This window comes from Equus caballus, chromosome 25 (genome assembly GCF_041296265.1).
Source record: "Equus caballus isolate H_3958 breed thoroughbred chromosome 25, TB-T2T, whole genome shotgun sequence".
In the NCBI taxonomy this organism is placed as follows: Eukaryota; Metazoa; Chordata; class Mammalia; order Perissodactyla; family Equidae; genus Equus; species Equus caballus.
The window spans coordinates 44,229,882-44,244,487 of NC_091708.1; the positions used below are offsets into that span (position 1 = coordinate 44,229,882).

General features: G+C 57.4%; 1 protein-coding gene across 8 annotated transcripts in view; it reads right to left on the minus strand.

The window, feature by feature from the left end:
* Positions 1 to 2,800: 2,800 nt before the first annotated feature.
* Positions 2,801 to 14,606, minus strand: part of VAV2 (vav guanine nucleotide exchange factor 2) — a 190,334-nt gene continuing 178,528 nt past the window's right edge. For 4 of the 8 annotated variants that reach the window (XM_070252008.1, XM_070252007.1, XM_023629268.2 and 1 more), the window contains 5 exons: positions 12,473 to 12,560; positions 10,980 to 11,103; positions 10,011 to 10,097; positions 8,811 to 8,965; positions 2,801 to 5,090 (listed from right to left, as the gene is read on the minus strand). In XM_070252008.1, the coding sequence (XP_070108109.1) occupies positions 5,043 to 5,090; positions 8,811 to 8,965; positions 10,011 to 10,097; positions 10,980 to 11,103; positions 12,473 to 12,560 (502 nt within the window). In that variant the 3' untranslated portion in view covers positions 2,801 to 5,042. The remainder of the gene's footprint in view (positions 5,091 to 8,810; positions 8,966 to 10,010; positions 10,098 to 10,979; positions 11,104 to 12,472; positions 12,561 to 14,606) is intronic. The other 4 variants (XM_070252010.1, XM_070252009.1, XM_023629271.2 and 1 more) reach the window with 1 other exon arrangement.

Here is a 14,606-nt window from a genome sequence, read left to right on the forward strand (position 1 = left end):
GAGCTCACTCAAGTAGGCAATGACGCACAGAGAGAGGCGGCTCCTCCCTCTGGACACCCGACCTCACTCAGCTTCCGGCGTCCATGAGTTTCTTCTTGATTACCAGCTCACTGATGAAACTAGAAATATGTTTTCATCATTTTTGTTGTTTTCATCAGGAGGATTGCTCAGAGTATCTGACCGACTGCTGTAGGCAGAATAATGGACCCCCAAAGATGTCCACATCCGAATCTCGGAATGTGACTGTATTTGGAGGTGGTCTTTAAAGAGATGAGCAAGGTTAACTGAAGTCATAGGGGGGCCCCTAATCCTCCCGGATTGGGGTCCTCTTAAGCGGGAGACATGGGATGTGTGCATAGAGAGCAGGTGAGGACACAGCCAAAAGGCGGCCGCCTGCAAGCTGGGACAGAACCCTGGGAGAAACCAAACCTGCCGACACCTTCATCTTGCACTCCTGGCCTCCGGAACCAGGGGAAAATAGATTTCTGTAGTTTAAGTTCCCCGGGCTGTGGGATGACGTCACAGCAGCCCAAGCCAGCCGACGCAGGGGGTGAGGGAATGTCCCAGAATGGACCGGAGGAGACGAGGGAGGGGCTCCCCACTCCTGCCGTCCGTCCCCACCATCTGCCAGCTCACAGCAAGTGTGGTTCAGGGAACTCCACCCAGGCCACAGAGGAAAAGTGACCCCAGAGGAGGGAGGGGGCCAGGGAGCCCGGGGCCACTCCAGAGATGCTGTTCAGCTGTCCAGGGGCGGTCCTCCACCCGCCCCACCACCATCTCCAGGGACAGAGGGAGACGCGTGTGGCTTGGCCTTTGCATGGGCACAGGCCAGGGCAGAGGAGGGAGGGTGAGTGAGGAGAGCTGTGCCGGCCTTTGTGAAGGGGGTCCCTTTCCTGGACTGGGTTGTCGTGCCCACAGCTTGGGGGTGACCACCTCTGCAGGCCAGCGGAGTCCAGCCTGGGGGGCGGGAAGACTTGGAGGGCAGCCTGGGGGGCATTTTCACGCGGCCCATCAGTCCCTCCTGGCAGTCATAATGGGGAGAAGCCGAGGCCGAGGCCTGGTCTGCGGGGGGAGTGTGGGAGACCTGGGAGCTGACCCCGGACAGGCTGTAGCCCCGAGAACAGGGGCTCTGGGGTCCGGCCGAGCTGGGCAAGGCTCATGTGTGACCTTAGAGAAGTCACTTGACATGTGTACTTCTCAGTTTCCACCTTCAAGAAGTGGGTTCTTTCCATCCTTCACCGGGAACGACACAGCGGCCTTCACATCGGCCCGCCCGAGGGGAATCCAAGGCCGTCAGAACTAAGGGGCGCGACGTGTGCCCTGTGCGCCCCGCAGGCAGGCAGCCAGCCCTCAGTGACGGGGAGGATTTGACTCAGGTCTGCTTTCTGGTGTCCCAGGGTGTCCTCAGTGGCCCCTCCTCCCTGCCGGGCCTCCACCACGGTCCTCACGGGGGCCCTCAGATGGGTCTGGACCGCATAGCAGATGCTGTGGATGCCCTCCCCCAAAGGCCCCATCCCTCCAGTTCGCCCGCAGCTTCCCGAGCCACTGCAGTGCCCGCGTCTCAGCCAGGGCCTCTCCAGGGCTGCCCGGGCTGGCGTGGCCCCTGTTCAGGGCGGGGATGGGGGTGGGGGCCCAGGCTGGAGGGTGAGGGTCCCGGCCCTTCCATCCCCCTGCCTGAGGCCGGAAGAACTCAGACCAGAGGCCAGCTCTCCATGGAGGTGGTATTGGGACAACCAGGCCTCTTGGGGGGACTCAGCTTGAGAACTTCTCAGAGAGGGGACCGCCCCAGGACAGGCGGGCCTCTCCTCAGCTTCTTGGGGACACTGGCTTGAGCCAGGCTCCGGAGCTCTGGGTCCTGGAGGCGGGGGCTGCGGGAAGGCTCTGACACTCTCTAGCTGTGTCTCCTCCAACATGTGAACTCACATCCCTCGTTTGTAACAAAAACTGACATCTGCTGAGTGCCAGGTGTGCACCAGGCTCTGAGTCTCACCTGACCCTCACAACCCAAGGTGGGTCCTCTGGCTGGCTGCCCACAGCAACGGCCATGCTCCCATCTCCTCGGTAACACGACCTCAGTATTCTCTGGGCCGGGCACTCAGCTCAGCTCCTACATTTTCACCCTCCATGAAGCCAGGAATGGCCGCAGGCTCAAGCTCTGAGAAGGAGGGTAAGGGGAAGCATTGTGCTGACCTCCACCTCTTCCCATGGCCTTCATGGCAGGAGCTCCAGCAGCCACCTTGGACCAGGAGGCAACCACGAGCAGGGAAGCACATGCTGAGGATGAGAGGAGCCTGGGCTCAGCAGGAGGAGAGCACCAAACTACCCCTGGACCATTGCTTCTGGACTGCTTCTCCACGAGGGAGAATAAATCTCTACCTTACTATTCTGACTTTTTCTATCATAGGCCACAGAGCCCCCCTCCAGAGAGAGTATTATTTTTACCTCGAACTTGTGTATATAAAGCAGGGTCTCAGGAGATGAAGGACAGGCCCATGCCCAAGAGGCAAGGCTGGGGTTTGAATCCCATCCAGACAGGAAGACAGTGGTGACGCCGCTGACAGCTGCTGGGGGGGATCCACAGGAGGCTGGGGGGGGAACCCACGGCACTGTGCCAGCCCAGAGGAGACGCCTGGTTGGCAGGCTGGCAACATCATCTCCTCTCGACCCACAGCCTCTGCCCGAGGCTGTCTGATCCAGGCCACTGTCCCCTGGGCCAACAGCATCCCGATGGGGCAGACCCTGCTGGACACAGACAGAGGACTCCAGCCACTCCCTCCTCCCCGCATGAAAGGCCAGGAGCTCCTGCAGAAAAGAATGTAGGTTTATTTGCAGTAAAAACCGTGGTCTGAAAAAACCTGTTGGCGAATGTACAGCATGTGCTCCATTTGGGGTCGCCACCAGCTGCAGGACCCCCAGATCCGTGACCCGCATGCGTCGGGCTCCTAAGTGTTCACAGCTAATCTCAGGCCCAGGTCGGAAGCCCCCGAGGGCGTCCCGGTCCCTGCCGAAGCCCCCGCGTCCCGGCCGGCCCCTCCTCTCCTGCTCCATGCAGTGCGAAGACAAACCAAACCAGACACAGTTTCAAAACAAACAAAAACAGAACAAAACATTCACAAAAACCAGGTTCTACGTTAGATTTTCTCGATGTCCTGTTACCATGATGACTTCTTTCACGATGGCCTCAAATATACATCATTTCTTTGCTTATTATTATAAAATCTCTTCCTTATTATTCACAGACACATAAAGGGAACTTTGGATGAAATAATTACAAACTTTTTTTTCCCCTTAAAAGAAAACACGCTAAACCAAACACAAAACAAAACAAAACCCCCAACAACAACAACAACAAAACCAAACCTTTCTGACAACAGTAGACACAGAAGGGGCTGGCGGGTTTTCTCCCCTTCCAGCCTGGGCTCGTGCAGCACGGGCCGAGCCAGGGGTCATGCACAAAGTGCCGGGTGCGCCCTGACGACGAGGATTCGGGTCTGCTCCCTCTAAGGCCAATTCCTCCTCGCCTTGCCCCACTGCCCTGCGAACATGATCCTGTTCACCCTCACTTCTCAAGCCTTTGCAGGCTGCCTTCTCTCTTCCAGCTGCCGCTCATCATCTCAGACCCCTCCCCTCCTCCTCCCTGTGCCAGGATGCTGGGGGTGTGAGCCAAGCGTGGAGGCTACGCGGCTGACCTCAGAGGAACCCCAGGGTGCAGGGTGGCAACCAGCACCCCCCCAGCAGGGGCCAGCCTTCCCAACGCCCAGCCTCGGCCTGGTCCCTGCTTCTTGCACAGGGCTGTGCAGCTGACTGAAGCGATAAGGGGACACATGTGGCCCAGGTTTCACCAGTAGCTTTGGCACAGAGCTCAGAGGGAGAGTGTCACTAGGTCTCATGCAACATCTGGGCAGAGGAGACAGGGTCTGGCCAAGGCAGCCAGAGGTCAAGGACCAGGAGGAGTCAGGAGCAGGGGGTTAGTGGGCAGAGTCACCCCCAAGAGCACTTATTTTGGGCTGGCCACAGGCCCAGCTCATGGGCTACAGGAGCCCTCGGAAGGAAGATCTGCCAAGGGCCTGGCACCGACCTCCTGTGCAAAGGCTGGGAAGGCCCTCAGGGACCAAAGGGCACAGGAGACCCAGAGGGGGCCGCCTGCCTGGGAGCAGGGGGGCGTCCTCCTGGGGAGGAGTGTGAGCAGCAGGGACCGAGAGAGGGAAAGCCCTCCTTTTGTCCCACCCCCGTCAGGGTTTACAGAAGATGCATCTACCTGGCAGCAGGACAGGACAGACACACACCTAGGATTCGGGGCAAAGAACAGTACCATTGACTAGGAGTAGGGTCAGCCACTTCATCGTTCCTAAGGCCCCTCCCGAGAGAGGGACCTGCCCTGGGGATGAGGGGGGGTCTCTGCATGCCCCTGGTACAGAGGGACATGAGGTGGTGGGGGGACGGCACAGGCCCCCCTGCAATGCTCTCTTCTCTGACACCTGAGCACAGCTATGGCTGAGCAGGGGCTGCAGAGAACAGACTGGCTCTGGTCCCTTCTGCCTCTCAAGGCCTGAAGCCACCCCCAGGTGCAGCAAGAAGCGGGCGAGCTGAGAGTCCAAGGGCTGAGCAGAAGGGGTGGGGGAGGGACCCCTCTGCTGTCCCCAGTCCTCTCTGGGACAGTATCTGCTTTTCAGACCTAGGCTCCTGAATGCCATCTCAACAAGACAGGGGCAAGATGAGCTCTGGCCTCAGCTGTCACCCAGAACCTGGCTCAGGATGCCACTGGCGCTCCCTCTCTTCAGCGCTCAGGTGTGGCAGCCACAGCAGAGTTGGCCCCGATTTCCTCTATGTACAAGGAGCGTACCCAGGACAGGCCACCAAGGGCAGATTGGTGGTAGGACGGTTCACGTGTAGGATTCTGAACACCCTCCCCACCCGTACGGGCTGTTGAAGACTGGAAGCTTGGCGGGCATTTCTCCTCTGGGATGCGGACCTAGGGACGGACTTCAGAGCTGGAGTAACTCTTCCAAGAATACTGGCGAGTCCTGTCCGCGTTCCTGCTGTCACTGGACGCCCTCCTCTTCTACATACGTTGAAGGAAACCAGCCGATCTGAAAAAGAAGGCAGGCTCAGGTGTGTGTGTGCCTATGTGCACATGTGTGGGGGTGAGGGGGAGTAGAGCCTGTGGAGATGGAGGCCCCTTCAAAAGGCTGGAGCTCTAAGCCAGGCCTGTCCCAAGAGAGGCCTTGCAAAGAGGCTGAGAGCCTGGTGAAGCCATGGCCCAGGAGTAGGAGCGACCCCGAAATGCACCAGCCCTGAGCTGTTTTAGACAACCTGCCCATCCTCTAGCTGCAGCCAGAAAAAAGAAATCCTCTCCAGAGGAAAACAACATCACCCAGAGCCTCGATGGTGTTCTATCCACAAGCTCAGCATTCAATCAGGACCAAGTGACAGAAACTAGGAGAAAACGCAGACAACAGAAACCAGCCCACAGGTCATCCAGATGCTGCAGTCATCTGCCAGGAAAGGTAAATAACTCTGATTTGCATGTTTCCAAAAGGTGACAAAAAGGCAGGGAATTTTAGCAGAGAACTGAAATCAGAAATTAAATAGAAATCCTAAAAATGAAAAATATGCAATTACTGCCATTAAGAATCCAAAAGAAGGATTTAACAGCAGATTAGACCAAGCAGAAGAGACGATGAATAAACTGGAAGACGGGTCAATGGAGTAACTGGGTGGAAAACCAGAGAATGGATGAAAACACATAATACAGTGCAAATAACATCTGGGCCACAGTGGAAGAAATAACACCCGCGTGAACAGAGCCCTGGAAGGAGAAACACAAGAAAACAGAGCAGAGACTCAACCCGGAGAAATTCCCCAAACTGATGAGGGACATCAAGCCACAGATTCAAAAATCTCCATGAATCTCAGACTGAATACAGAGAAAACCACACCTGGGCATTGGTGGCAAATCTGATGAAAAGCAAAGGCATTTTTTTACATGTAGCCCAGCAGGGAGAAGCACAGACATTTCCTTCGAAAGAGCAACATGAAGGCTGTTGACTGATTTTCCTACAGAAATGAAGGAAGCGGGGTGAATAGGTAAAATTCATCAATGAAAGATGATACCGGTAGGTGAAAGTTTGATGAGAAATGGGATATTTATCTGATTTCAAAGTATTTCCCTGCAAATTACTTATTAATGACAGTAACTTCACAGTGGAGAAGCCTGGCAGATAACACCATAACCAAGCAATTAGAGTTAATGTCACAATAAGGGGACAAAATGATACCGTATGTCTCCTGATAGGACACACAGCACTGATAAAGACCCAACATCCCCACTGTGGCTCAGGAAGAAATACCAAACAAACATAAATTGAGGGATCGTCTACAAAAATAAGTGGTCCATGCTCTTCAAAAACATCAAAGTAAGGCCAGCCCGGTTGTGTAGTGGTTGCATTTGCACACTCCGCTTTTGTGACCCGAGATTCGCCAGTTCAGTTCTGGGCGTGGACCTGCACACCACTCATCAAGCTATGCTGTGGCTGTGTCCCATGTACAAAACAGAGGAAGACTGGCACAGATGTTAGCTCAGCAACAATTTTCCTTAAGCAAATAGAGGAAGATTGGGAACAGATGTTAGCTCAGGGCCTATCTTTCTCACCAAAAAAAAAAAAAGTCATGTAACACAGAGAAACACTGAGGAACTGTCCCAGAAGAAAGGAAGTTGAGGGTCATGGCAAGTAAGTGCAATTCATGGTCTGGGATGGATCCAGGCCAGGGAAAATAGCCAGAGAAGACACTCTGGGGACAAGTGGAGGAATTCACTGTGGACTGTGGATTAGAAATCGCACTGCATCAAAGGGGAATGTTCTTGATCTCAGGAAATACACACTGAAGTGTTCAGGGGGAAAGGGATATGATTTCTGCAACTGACTCTCAAATGGTTTAGGGAATAATAAGCATACACACAGTTACAGAGAGAGAGGGGGAAAGCAAACGATAAAGCAAATGGACGAACCATTCCTAACCTGCAAATCTGGGCTTGCGGGAGCTCTGTGTACCACAGCAACTTTTCTTTAACTTTGAAATTACATCAAAATAAATTACAAACATTTTACAATGGGAACACTAACAACGAAATGAAATAAAGATGTGTTCAAATCGAACAAAAACTGATCACTTATTAGCAGATTCACACTGAAAGCACACCAGGAGGAAGGAACCTGGGGCCGTGGAACATGGTCTTGGTGGACACACAACAAGGCAGGAAGAAATGAGGAGCCCCAGGCAAGGGAAATAGGTAGTAAATCTAAATGGACACTACCTACTCAAAACAAAAATAACATCCCATGGGTTTAAAAAAATATGTAGAATTAGGATACATGACAACACCTGCACAAAAGTTGGGAGGAAAATGAATACAGTCAAAGGCTGTAAGGTCCTAGCATCGTCTGGCAAGCAGTCACAGCACTAATTTCACATAGTCTGTCGGAAGTCAAAGTGCATGTTGTAACCCTCTAAGGTAGCCACTTACATAACAGGAAAAGAATGCGTAACTAACAAACCAATCAAGGGACGGGACGCGGAATAGAAAAAATATTGATTCATCCAAAAGTAGGCAAGAAAGGAGAAAAAAAGGAGAACTAGATGCAACCGATAGAAAATAAACAGAAAGATGATAGATTTAAATCTAAATAGCTCAGTAATTACACTAAATGTAAATGGAATACATTTTTCTATTAAAAAACAAAGTATCAGATCAGACTGGCTTTAAAAAGTCTGTTTATAATCAGTCGTATCTTAATCTAGCTTAAACATAAGAGCATGGGAAAAGCTGAAAGTAATACAAGAGAGAAAAAAGTAGGCCATGTAAAACACTGATGACCTCAAAAGGCTAGTGTCTCTCTAACAGCAGATAAAGTAGACTTTACAGCAAGAAGGACGGCCAGAGATAAAAAGAGACATTTCCTAATAACAGGGTCAAGGCAGCAGGAAGATTTAGTAATGCTGTAAACTAGTGGATCTAAAACTTAAGTCTGCACAGAAATCACCAGGGAAACTGGCTGGCCTCTCGATCGGGCTGAGGGCCCAGCTATGTGCTTATTAAAACACAGCCCCAGGAGGCACCTGGGAGCTAGTGGTCCCAGCTCTCTAGGTTGGCCAGCTAGGACTCGGCGGCCTCACACTTCTGAAGGGCTGCCAGGTGGGAAATGGATCAGGCCCGAGGTCCTGCCTCCAAGGGGCAGACCAGTTCCCACCACCTGGCAATGGAATGGCGAGTGATGGGAGCCAAGGCTGCCTGACCCTCCACAGCCCAGCGTGCCTGCCCGCAGGCAGCCGCAGCCCCAAGGAAACCTGGAACGTTTCCTGCTCGGTGGTTGGTGGAGCTCCAGTACCACTGGGTGGGTGCTGAGTGGGCCTTAGGAAATGGCAGGAGCCCAGCGAGGACTCATGGGCCCTAGTCTTAGTCCTGTGGCCTCCTTGCCTGCAGAGAGGCCTGGGCACATGCAAACGACCTGAAGACCACATAAAATCTGTCTCCCTACAGTGACCACAAGGACTACAGAATAGGACCAAGCACAGACACGGTGTCAGACAGCCTTGGGTCCAGATCCAACCTGGCTTCCTCGCTGGGTGACCTTGGGCTCATGGTCAGTGTCTGGAGCCCGTGGACACCCAGCCTCCTGGGCACCATCAGCAGGTGCTGGAGCAAAGTCCTGCTGTGGTGCCAGCCTGCCCGAGCCCACCTCCCTGAGTGCCGCAATGAGGCCCGGCCTCCCCTGTATGGGGCCCAGGGGTCAGGGGCTGGCTGCACTCACCCGTCCGTTTGTCTCGCCCTTCCACCAGCCTTGGTCACCACCGATGCGGCTGTAGATTTTCACCACGTCGCCCTCCCGCAGTGAGAGCTCCCGCATGTCCCGGGCAGCAAAGTTGTACCTGGCCACAGCCGTGCCGATGACTCGGGGTGTGAACACTGTTGGGGGAGATGGACAGCGTCACACAGCTGCTGGGCAGGGCCCAGCCAGGACTGGGGGCCCTTGGGCTGAGCTGGGTCTCTCCCTCAGGGCTGGCCCTGGGCCGTGAGAGGAGGGCCATCAAGCGGAAAGGCTCTGAAGGGTCAGATCAGGCTCCAACCACAGGGCCCCTGGCTCCTCTGTGGGCGCCCAAACCTGTGGGCCCATGGCCCATCTGGGTCGTCCCCAGTCAAGGGAGTCACAGCAGTCACCACTCCCACTGGGGGCCATCACAGACGAGCGTGTTTGTGGGGATGAGAGTGGATGCCCATGCTCTGCCCGTTACAGCCCCTGCGGGGCCTCTCCCTGTGTGCCCGGTGCATGGGTGTCCTGTGGCTGGTGGACAGGTGAGTGACCACTGCCAACTCCCAGCCTCCACTCTGACAGAGTGCCTGGGACGGGACCCCAGAGCGCTGGCACCCGAATTCCCTCCTGCCCCCAATTCCAGAGCCCCAAACCAAACTGGAAACCCAGCTGGACCAGCTCGGCCCGGGACCCGGGTGTCCTGATGGACAGGTGACAATGACTGCGGTGGAGTCACACACGCAGCTGCTGGGGAGGGCTCTGACTCCAGCAGTGGAGGGCCATGCGGGTGGGGCCAACCGAGACCCCATCCCCCTGCACCCAAGTCCCACGGCTCCTCCTTACAGCTGCCAAGTTGGGCCCGCCCGGGTCTGCTCCCGCCTTTCCCCGAGGTGGCCACCCAGCTGGCTGCCGCTACCGGAGGCAAAGCTCTTGAGGAGCAAGAGGGACAGCGGCTCATGAGCTGGGGAGCAGCCGCTGGGTGAGCGTGTCTGAGAGGGGTGGCAGGGAGGAGGGCAGCGCCCGGCCTGACTGTGTCCTCGGGTGCCAGCAGCAGCCCCGCCCGCCCACTGTCCTTTCCCCCCATCCCGTGTCACCCGCCTACACCCCACCCCAGGCTGCGGGCAGCTGTGGACACTCAGGCGGGGGCTGTGGGCCAGCGGGCAGCCCCGGCCAGGCCCCCCGCCCCAGGAGCAGCGGTACCTGACCAGAAGGGCGCGGAGGAGCCCTGAGAAGCAAAGCTCAGACCCTGAGGACTGAGAAGGGAAAAGTTGTAGGAGGCGCAGGAAGCTGCAAAGAGGCAGAGAGAACGTGAGAGAGGTGCAGGGGCGTGCGCGCGCACTCGCAGGCAGGCACAGCCGGGGCTGGGGACGCAGCCCAGCCCTGCCCAGGGGCCAGAGGGACAGGGGCCAGCACGGCATCAGGCCCACCCAGGCACGGGAGTGGCCCAGCCATCTGTGAGCTGTCCTCACCCCACCTCCCTGCACTTGTTTGCCGGGACCACCACCCCGAAGCGGGCAGGCAGGCTTGCACGAGGATTGCTTTGTGCAAAGAGCCCAGCCCCTTGCCCAGCACACAGTAGGTGCTCACGAAAGGCCGGTCAGTCCTCTCCTGGCCTGCTCTGCCCAGGTGGGACTGCGGCCCTGCAGGCCCTGCGGCTGGAGGAAGCAGGTGCCTCAGTGCACAGAGTCCTGGGCTGGACGCCCAACGCTCTGGGCCCACCCACCCCTCACTCCAGGCGGCCCCTGCCCTGGGCTGTGGAGCCCATTTGCAAGCAGAGGGGCTGGCTCTGGCTCCTGCACGGGAGGCCCCCAAGGGGCTGGGCTCAGAGAAGGATCTGAGGACAGCCGGGACCTGCCCTGCTCTCTCCCCACGCCGACCTCCAGGCAAAGGCACCGAGAGTCGGAGCAGCGACTCAGAGCTAGCACTCTCCACTTAGCACGTGGGACCACCAGGGCACCCTGGCCCAGAGGGTGCTTGTGTCGGGCGGGGGGACCATGGCCCACTGCTCCTGGGGGTGAGGATCGGGAAGGGGCTCCTGGCCCAGGTCAGTGCAGCACACAGGAAGCCTTTCTCGAGGGCAGGTGGGCAGTAGGGGCCTGGGCAGTGGGAAGTGGGATGGAGGGGGCACCTCCGGGTGAGCCCTGGGGTGCCGGCGGGTGCGGGCATTACCTGGGGACCGGCTGGAGGCCCTGGAGGCTGCACGCTCCCGCGCCTTGTAGGGGTACTTGAGCGTGGTGTCCAGCTGCTTGAAGCTCTCCTTCAGCGAGTGGCACTGGTAGTATTCCACCAACTCCTGCAGGACACACACGCTCACTGACCACTGCCGCTGCCTCCTGGCAGTCCTCCGGGGTGTCCTGGTTTCCCTCTCCCACCTCCTCAGGTTCACTCGAGGACTCATCTTCTTGACCCCTGAGAACTACTCCTTTCCCTCCCCCCAGCCCCCAGCCCCCAGCCCAGGGTGAGTGGGCAGTATCCCAGAGACCTTTGATCCAGCAATTTCTCTCCCAAATGTGTCTAAAGGCAAAATCAGGGAGGATGCAGAGATTGAGGGACATGGACACTCCTACAACACTCTTTGTAATGGAGAAAAACGGGAGCCCCCTGTGTCCTACACCAGGGAAGTGCTTCCAGAAGTAACAGCCTATCTGAGCCACCGCCCGCCACACAGCAGCCAGCCGGGGCAAGAAGGGGGCTTGTTAAATGAGGACGTTGACTACGTGGAAGAGCAGGCTGGACGACGTGCAGGAGGCCCGGGGCTGTTTGGAAAAGCTGTGTGTAAGCCACCCCCGGGCCACACTTAGGGCGGGAGGACTCGCCCTGAAATGTGAACATCAGTCTTTTGGGGGTGGGGGGTCACTGCTTTACTCTGTGCTTTCCTGTGTCTTCAGCGGGGTGTCTAAGGGCTCTGATGCTCTAGTCGCGTGTTCTCAGTACGGGGAAGCCGGGTAACCAAGAAAAGAAAGAATGGGTCTGATTTTAAAACCATCTTAAGAAGGACTACGCCTTTGACTGCATTCTGGCTGGGCTGGGCGGTACAGGGGTCAGGGGGTAGTGGAGGGAGAGGCAGGTAGGGTCAGGTGTGGGAGGGTCACGTGGGGGCAGGTGGGGAGGGTCAGGTGGGGTCAGGTGGGGGAGGAGCAGGTGGGGAGGGGCAGGTGGGGGCAGAGCAGGTGGGGTCAGCTGGGGCAGGAGCAGGTGAGAGCAGGTGGGGGCAGGTCGGGGAGGGGTGGGGGACTATTAGAAGCCACACTTGTGTGAGGTCGGCTACATGGCCAGGCCCCGGATGGAGCCTCGTTGTGCTATGTTTTCTGGCTCTGGTAGGAGGATTGGGGTGAAGGGACTGCTGGTGGCCAGGGTGGGCTGGGCCCTCTCCCGCCACTGTGCACCAAAGTCAACCCACTGGGCCCTCTGGGGACTTCAGGGGACAGAAGGCCCACCTCGGGGCTGTGACAAGGCCCTAACTGTTCCAAGGTGCCCTTCGAGCCCGTCTTCCTGGGTCTCTCCCACACTGGGATGACTCGCTCCTCCCCGGGAAGAGTCCGCAGCCTGGCCTGCAGGACATGGGTGCAGCAGGCTGCCCCTTCTCAGTGTGGCTGCAGGGGGAGGCCTGGCCCTCCTCCCACGCTCGGGGCCAGGCCAGCGGGAGCCACGGGATCACGTACCAAGAGGCTCTCAAATTTCTTTGCTTCTGTGATGTGGATCCAGCTGTCCTTCTCCACCACCTTGATGTGCTTCACCTCGTCGTTGAACCTGGGCAAAGCGCACGGACCACGGAGGTCAGTACGTGGGCCACGTGGGCCACGTGTCCCCCAGCCCCCTGGGGGTCCAGGCTCACTGCATGTTTGCTGGAGCAAAGAGCCTGGCCTTGGCCACACCTCCCACTCTTATGGCCCTGCCCTCCCCTCCCTTCCCCTCCAGGCTCACGCCAGCCTGGGCCTGTCTCCTACTACTCGCCCTCCCCTCTGTCGGTCCACTTTGCCCGTTTGAAGCCCAAACTCCCAGGTCAGCCTCTGGCCCTGGAGCCCCACACCTCCCCTCCCTCCAGCCCCGCTGAGGCTTCCTATCTCAGGGTTCTGCTCATTCCCTTCTCTGCACTGGGCACGTCCTCCCCTTCTCTCCATTTCTCACATCGCCTGGAGAGGCCTTCACAGCCTGGTGTGTAAGTCGAAGGTCTGACCTTGGCCCATGAGGCCCGAGGGGAGCAGCCTCACCCTCAGGGCTGACACCATCTCATAAGTCTCTTCCTCCACACCTCCACCCCAGCCAGCGAGGCCTCCAGGCTCCTCCTCAGACACGCCAAGCACAAGCCCACCAGGCCCTGGCACGGGCTGTCCCCTCTGCCCAGAATGCTCACCTTCCTGCCGTCCTCACCACCCCCACCTTGCCTCTTCAGGTCTCAATTCAAATCTGACTTTCCTGGAGCCTCCTCCTATCCCTCCCTCCCAGAGACCAGCCCAGCCTTTGCCAGCTGACACCAAAGCCAGACAAAAACGTCACAAGAAAACCACACACCAGTATCCCTTAGGAGCACAGACGCAAAAATCCTCAACAAACCATTAGCAAATGAAACCTCTCCATGTGCACGTCTCTACAAACCAAACACACAAAAGGACTTCACACCACAGCCAAGCGGGACATTGCAGGAATGCAAGGTTGGTTTAACACCAGAATCCAGTTTACGGGATAAACGGTTGTGAATGCCCAGCTTCCCAGTCTCCTCTCCTGTGGGGCTTTTGTGGACCGCCCACTGTTTCTCCTGGATTAAAGTGAGCAGAGTGTGCTCAGCCCCACCCCACGCTCCTGGGGCAAGGCCCATCTGAGCCCCACTCCAGAGCCTGCAGGCCAGGCACACGGAAGGTGCTGTGCCAATTCCTATCAGGCAAGTGATGTCTCTGCCACTTCTCTGCTTGGTGCTGGCCTCCAGCCTCCGCCCCAGACCTACCACCATGCCCCACATTGCACGTTTCTCCCAGGGCCCTATGGAGACTGTCACTGACAGGACCCACCTGCACTGTGTCACACTCCTTATGATGCTCCTACCACCCACGGCAGGTACCATTGACCTCTGCTCGAGAGCAGGTCCTGAGTATTAGGTAAGCTGGGTCACGTCCAGCTGACCTTTCCTTGGACATTTGTCACTTTCAATGTTGGGGTTCTCTGGACTTTAGAGCCAGTGCATTTGTTTCAGACCCCAAACAATCGTGGGGCCTCTTGGAAAGGCCATGGGGATCCTGGCACTGTTGGCCCACCTGTGGGGGCTCATCCTGCGTTCCAACTCCTTCTAGTTGCCCTGATCCTGACCCCCACCACTTCTACCACTTGTACCCACTGGGTGCAGACGTCGAGGGAGCTGGTTCACACGAGAAGAAGCAAACAGCAGCTGAGATGGGCAGCGGGCGTGGGCCATGTGTTCAGGGCCTGGGCGCGGCCCTGCTGAGCTGGGCCTGCACCTGCCCCTAAGGGCCAAGAGGCCTCCTGTGTCCTCCAGAACAGCCCCTCTCTGCTCCTGCATGTCGGCTCCTGTTACTCGAACCAGAAGCCCCCAGGCTGGAAGGCTGCAGACGTGGCCTGGTCACAGGGCCTGCCCCGCCCAGCACCCACCCAGCAGACCAGAGGCAGCCTTCCCTGGACATAAGCCACCTGTGTGAGCTCGCCCATCGAGGTCACGGCAGACCAGAGCCCTCTATCCGCTGGCCTGTGGCCTCCTGTCCACTGGACGTCCTACACTGAAGGGATCAACTGCCAGCCAGACTCCGTCTTTGAAGAGCGGGGGCAGACCCACCAGAGGTCTGGGCA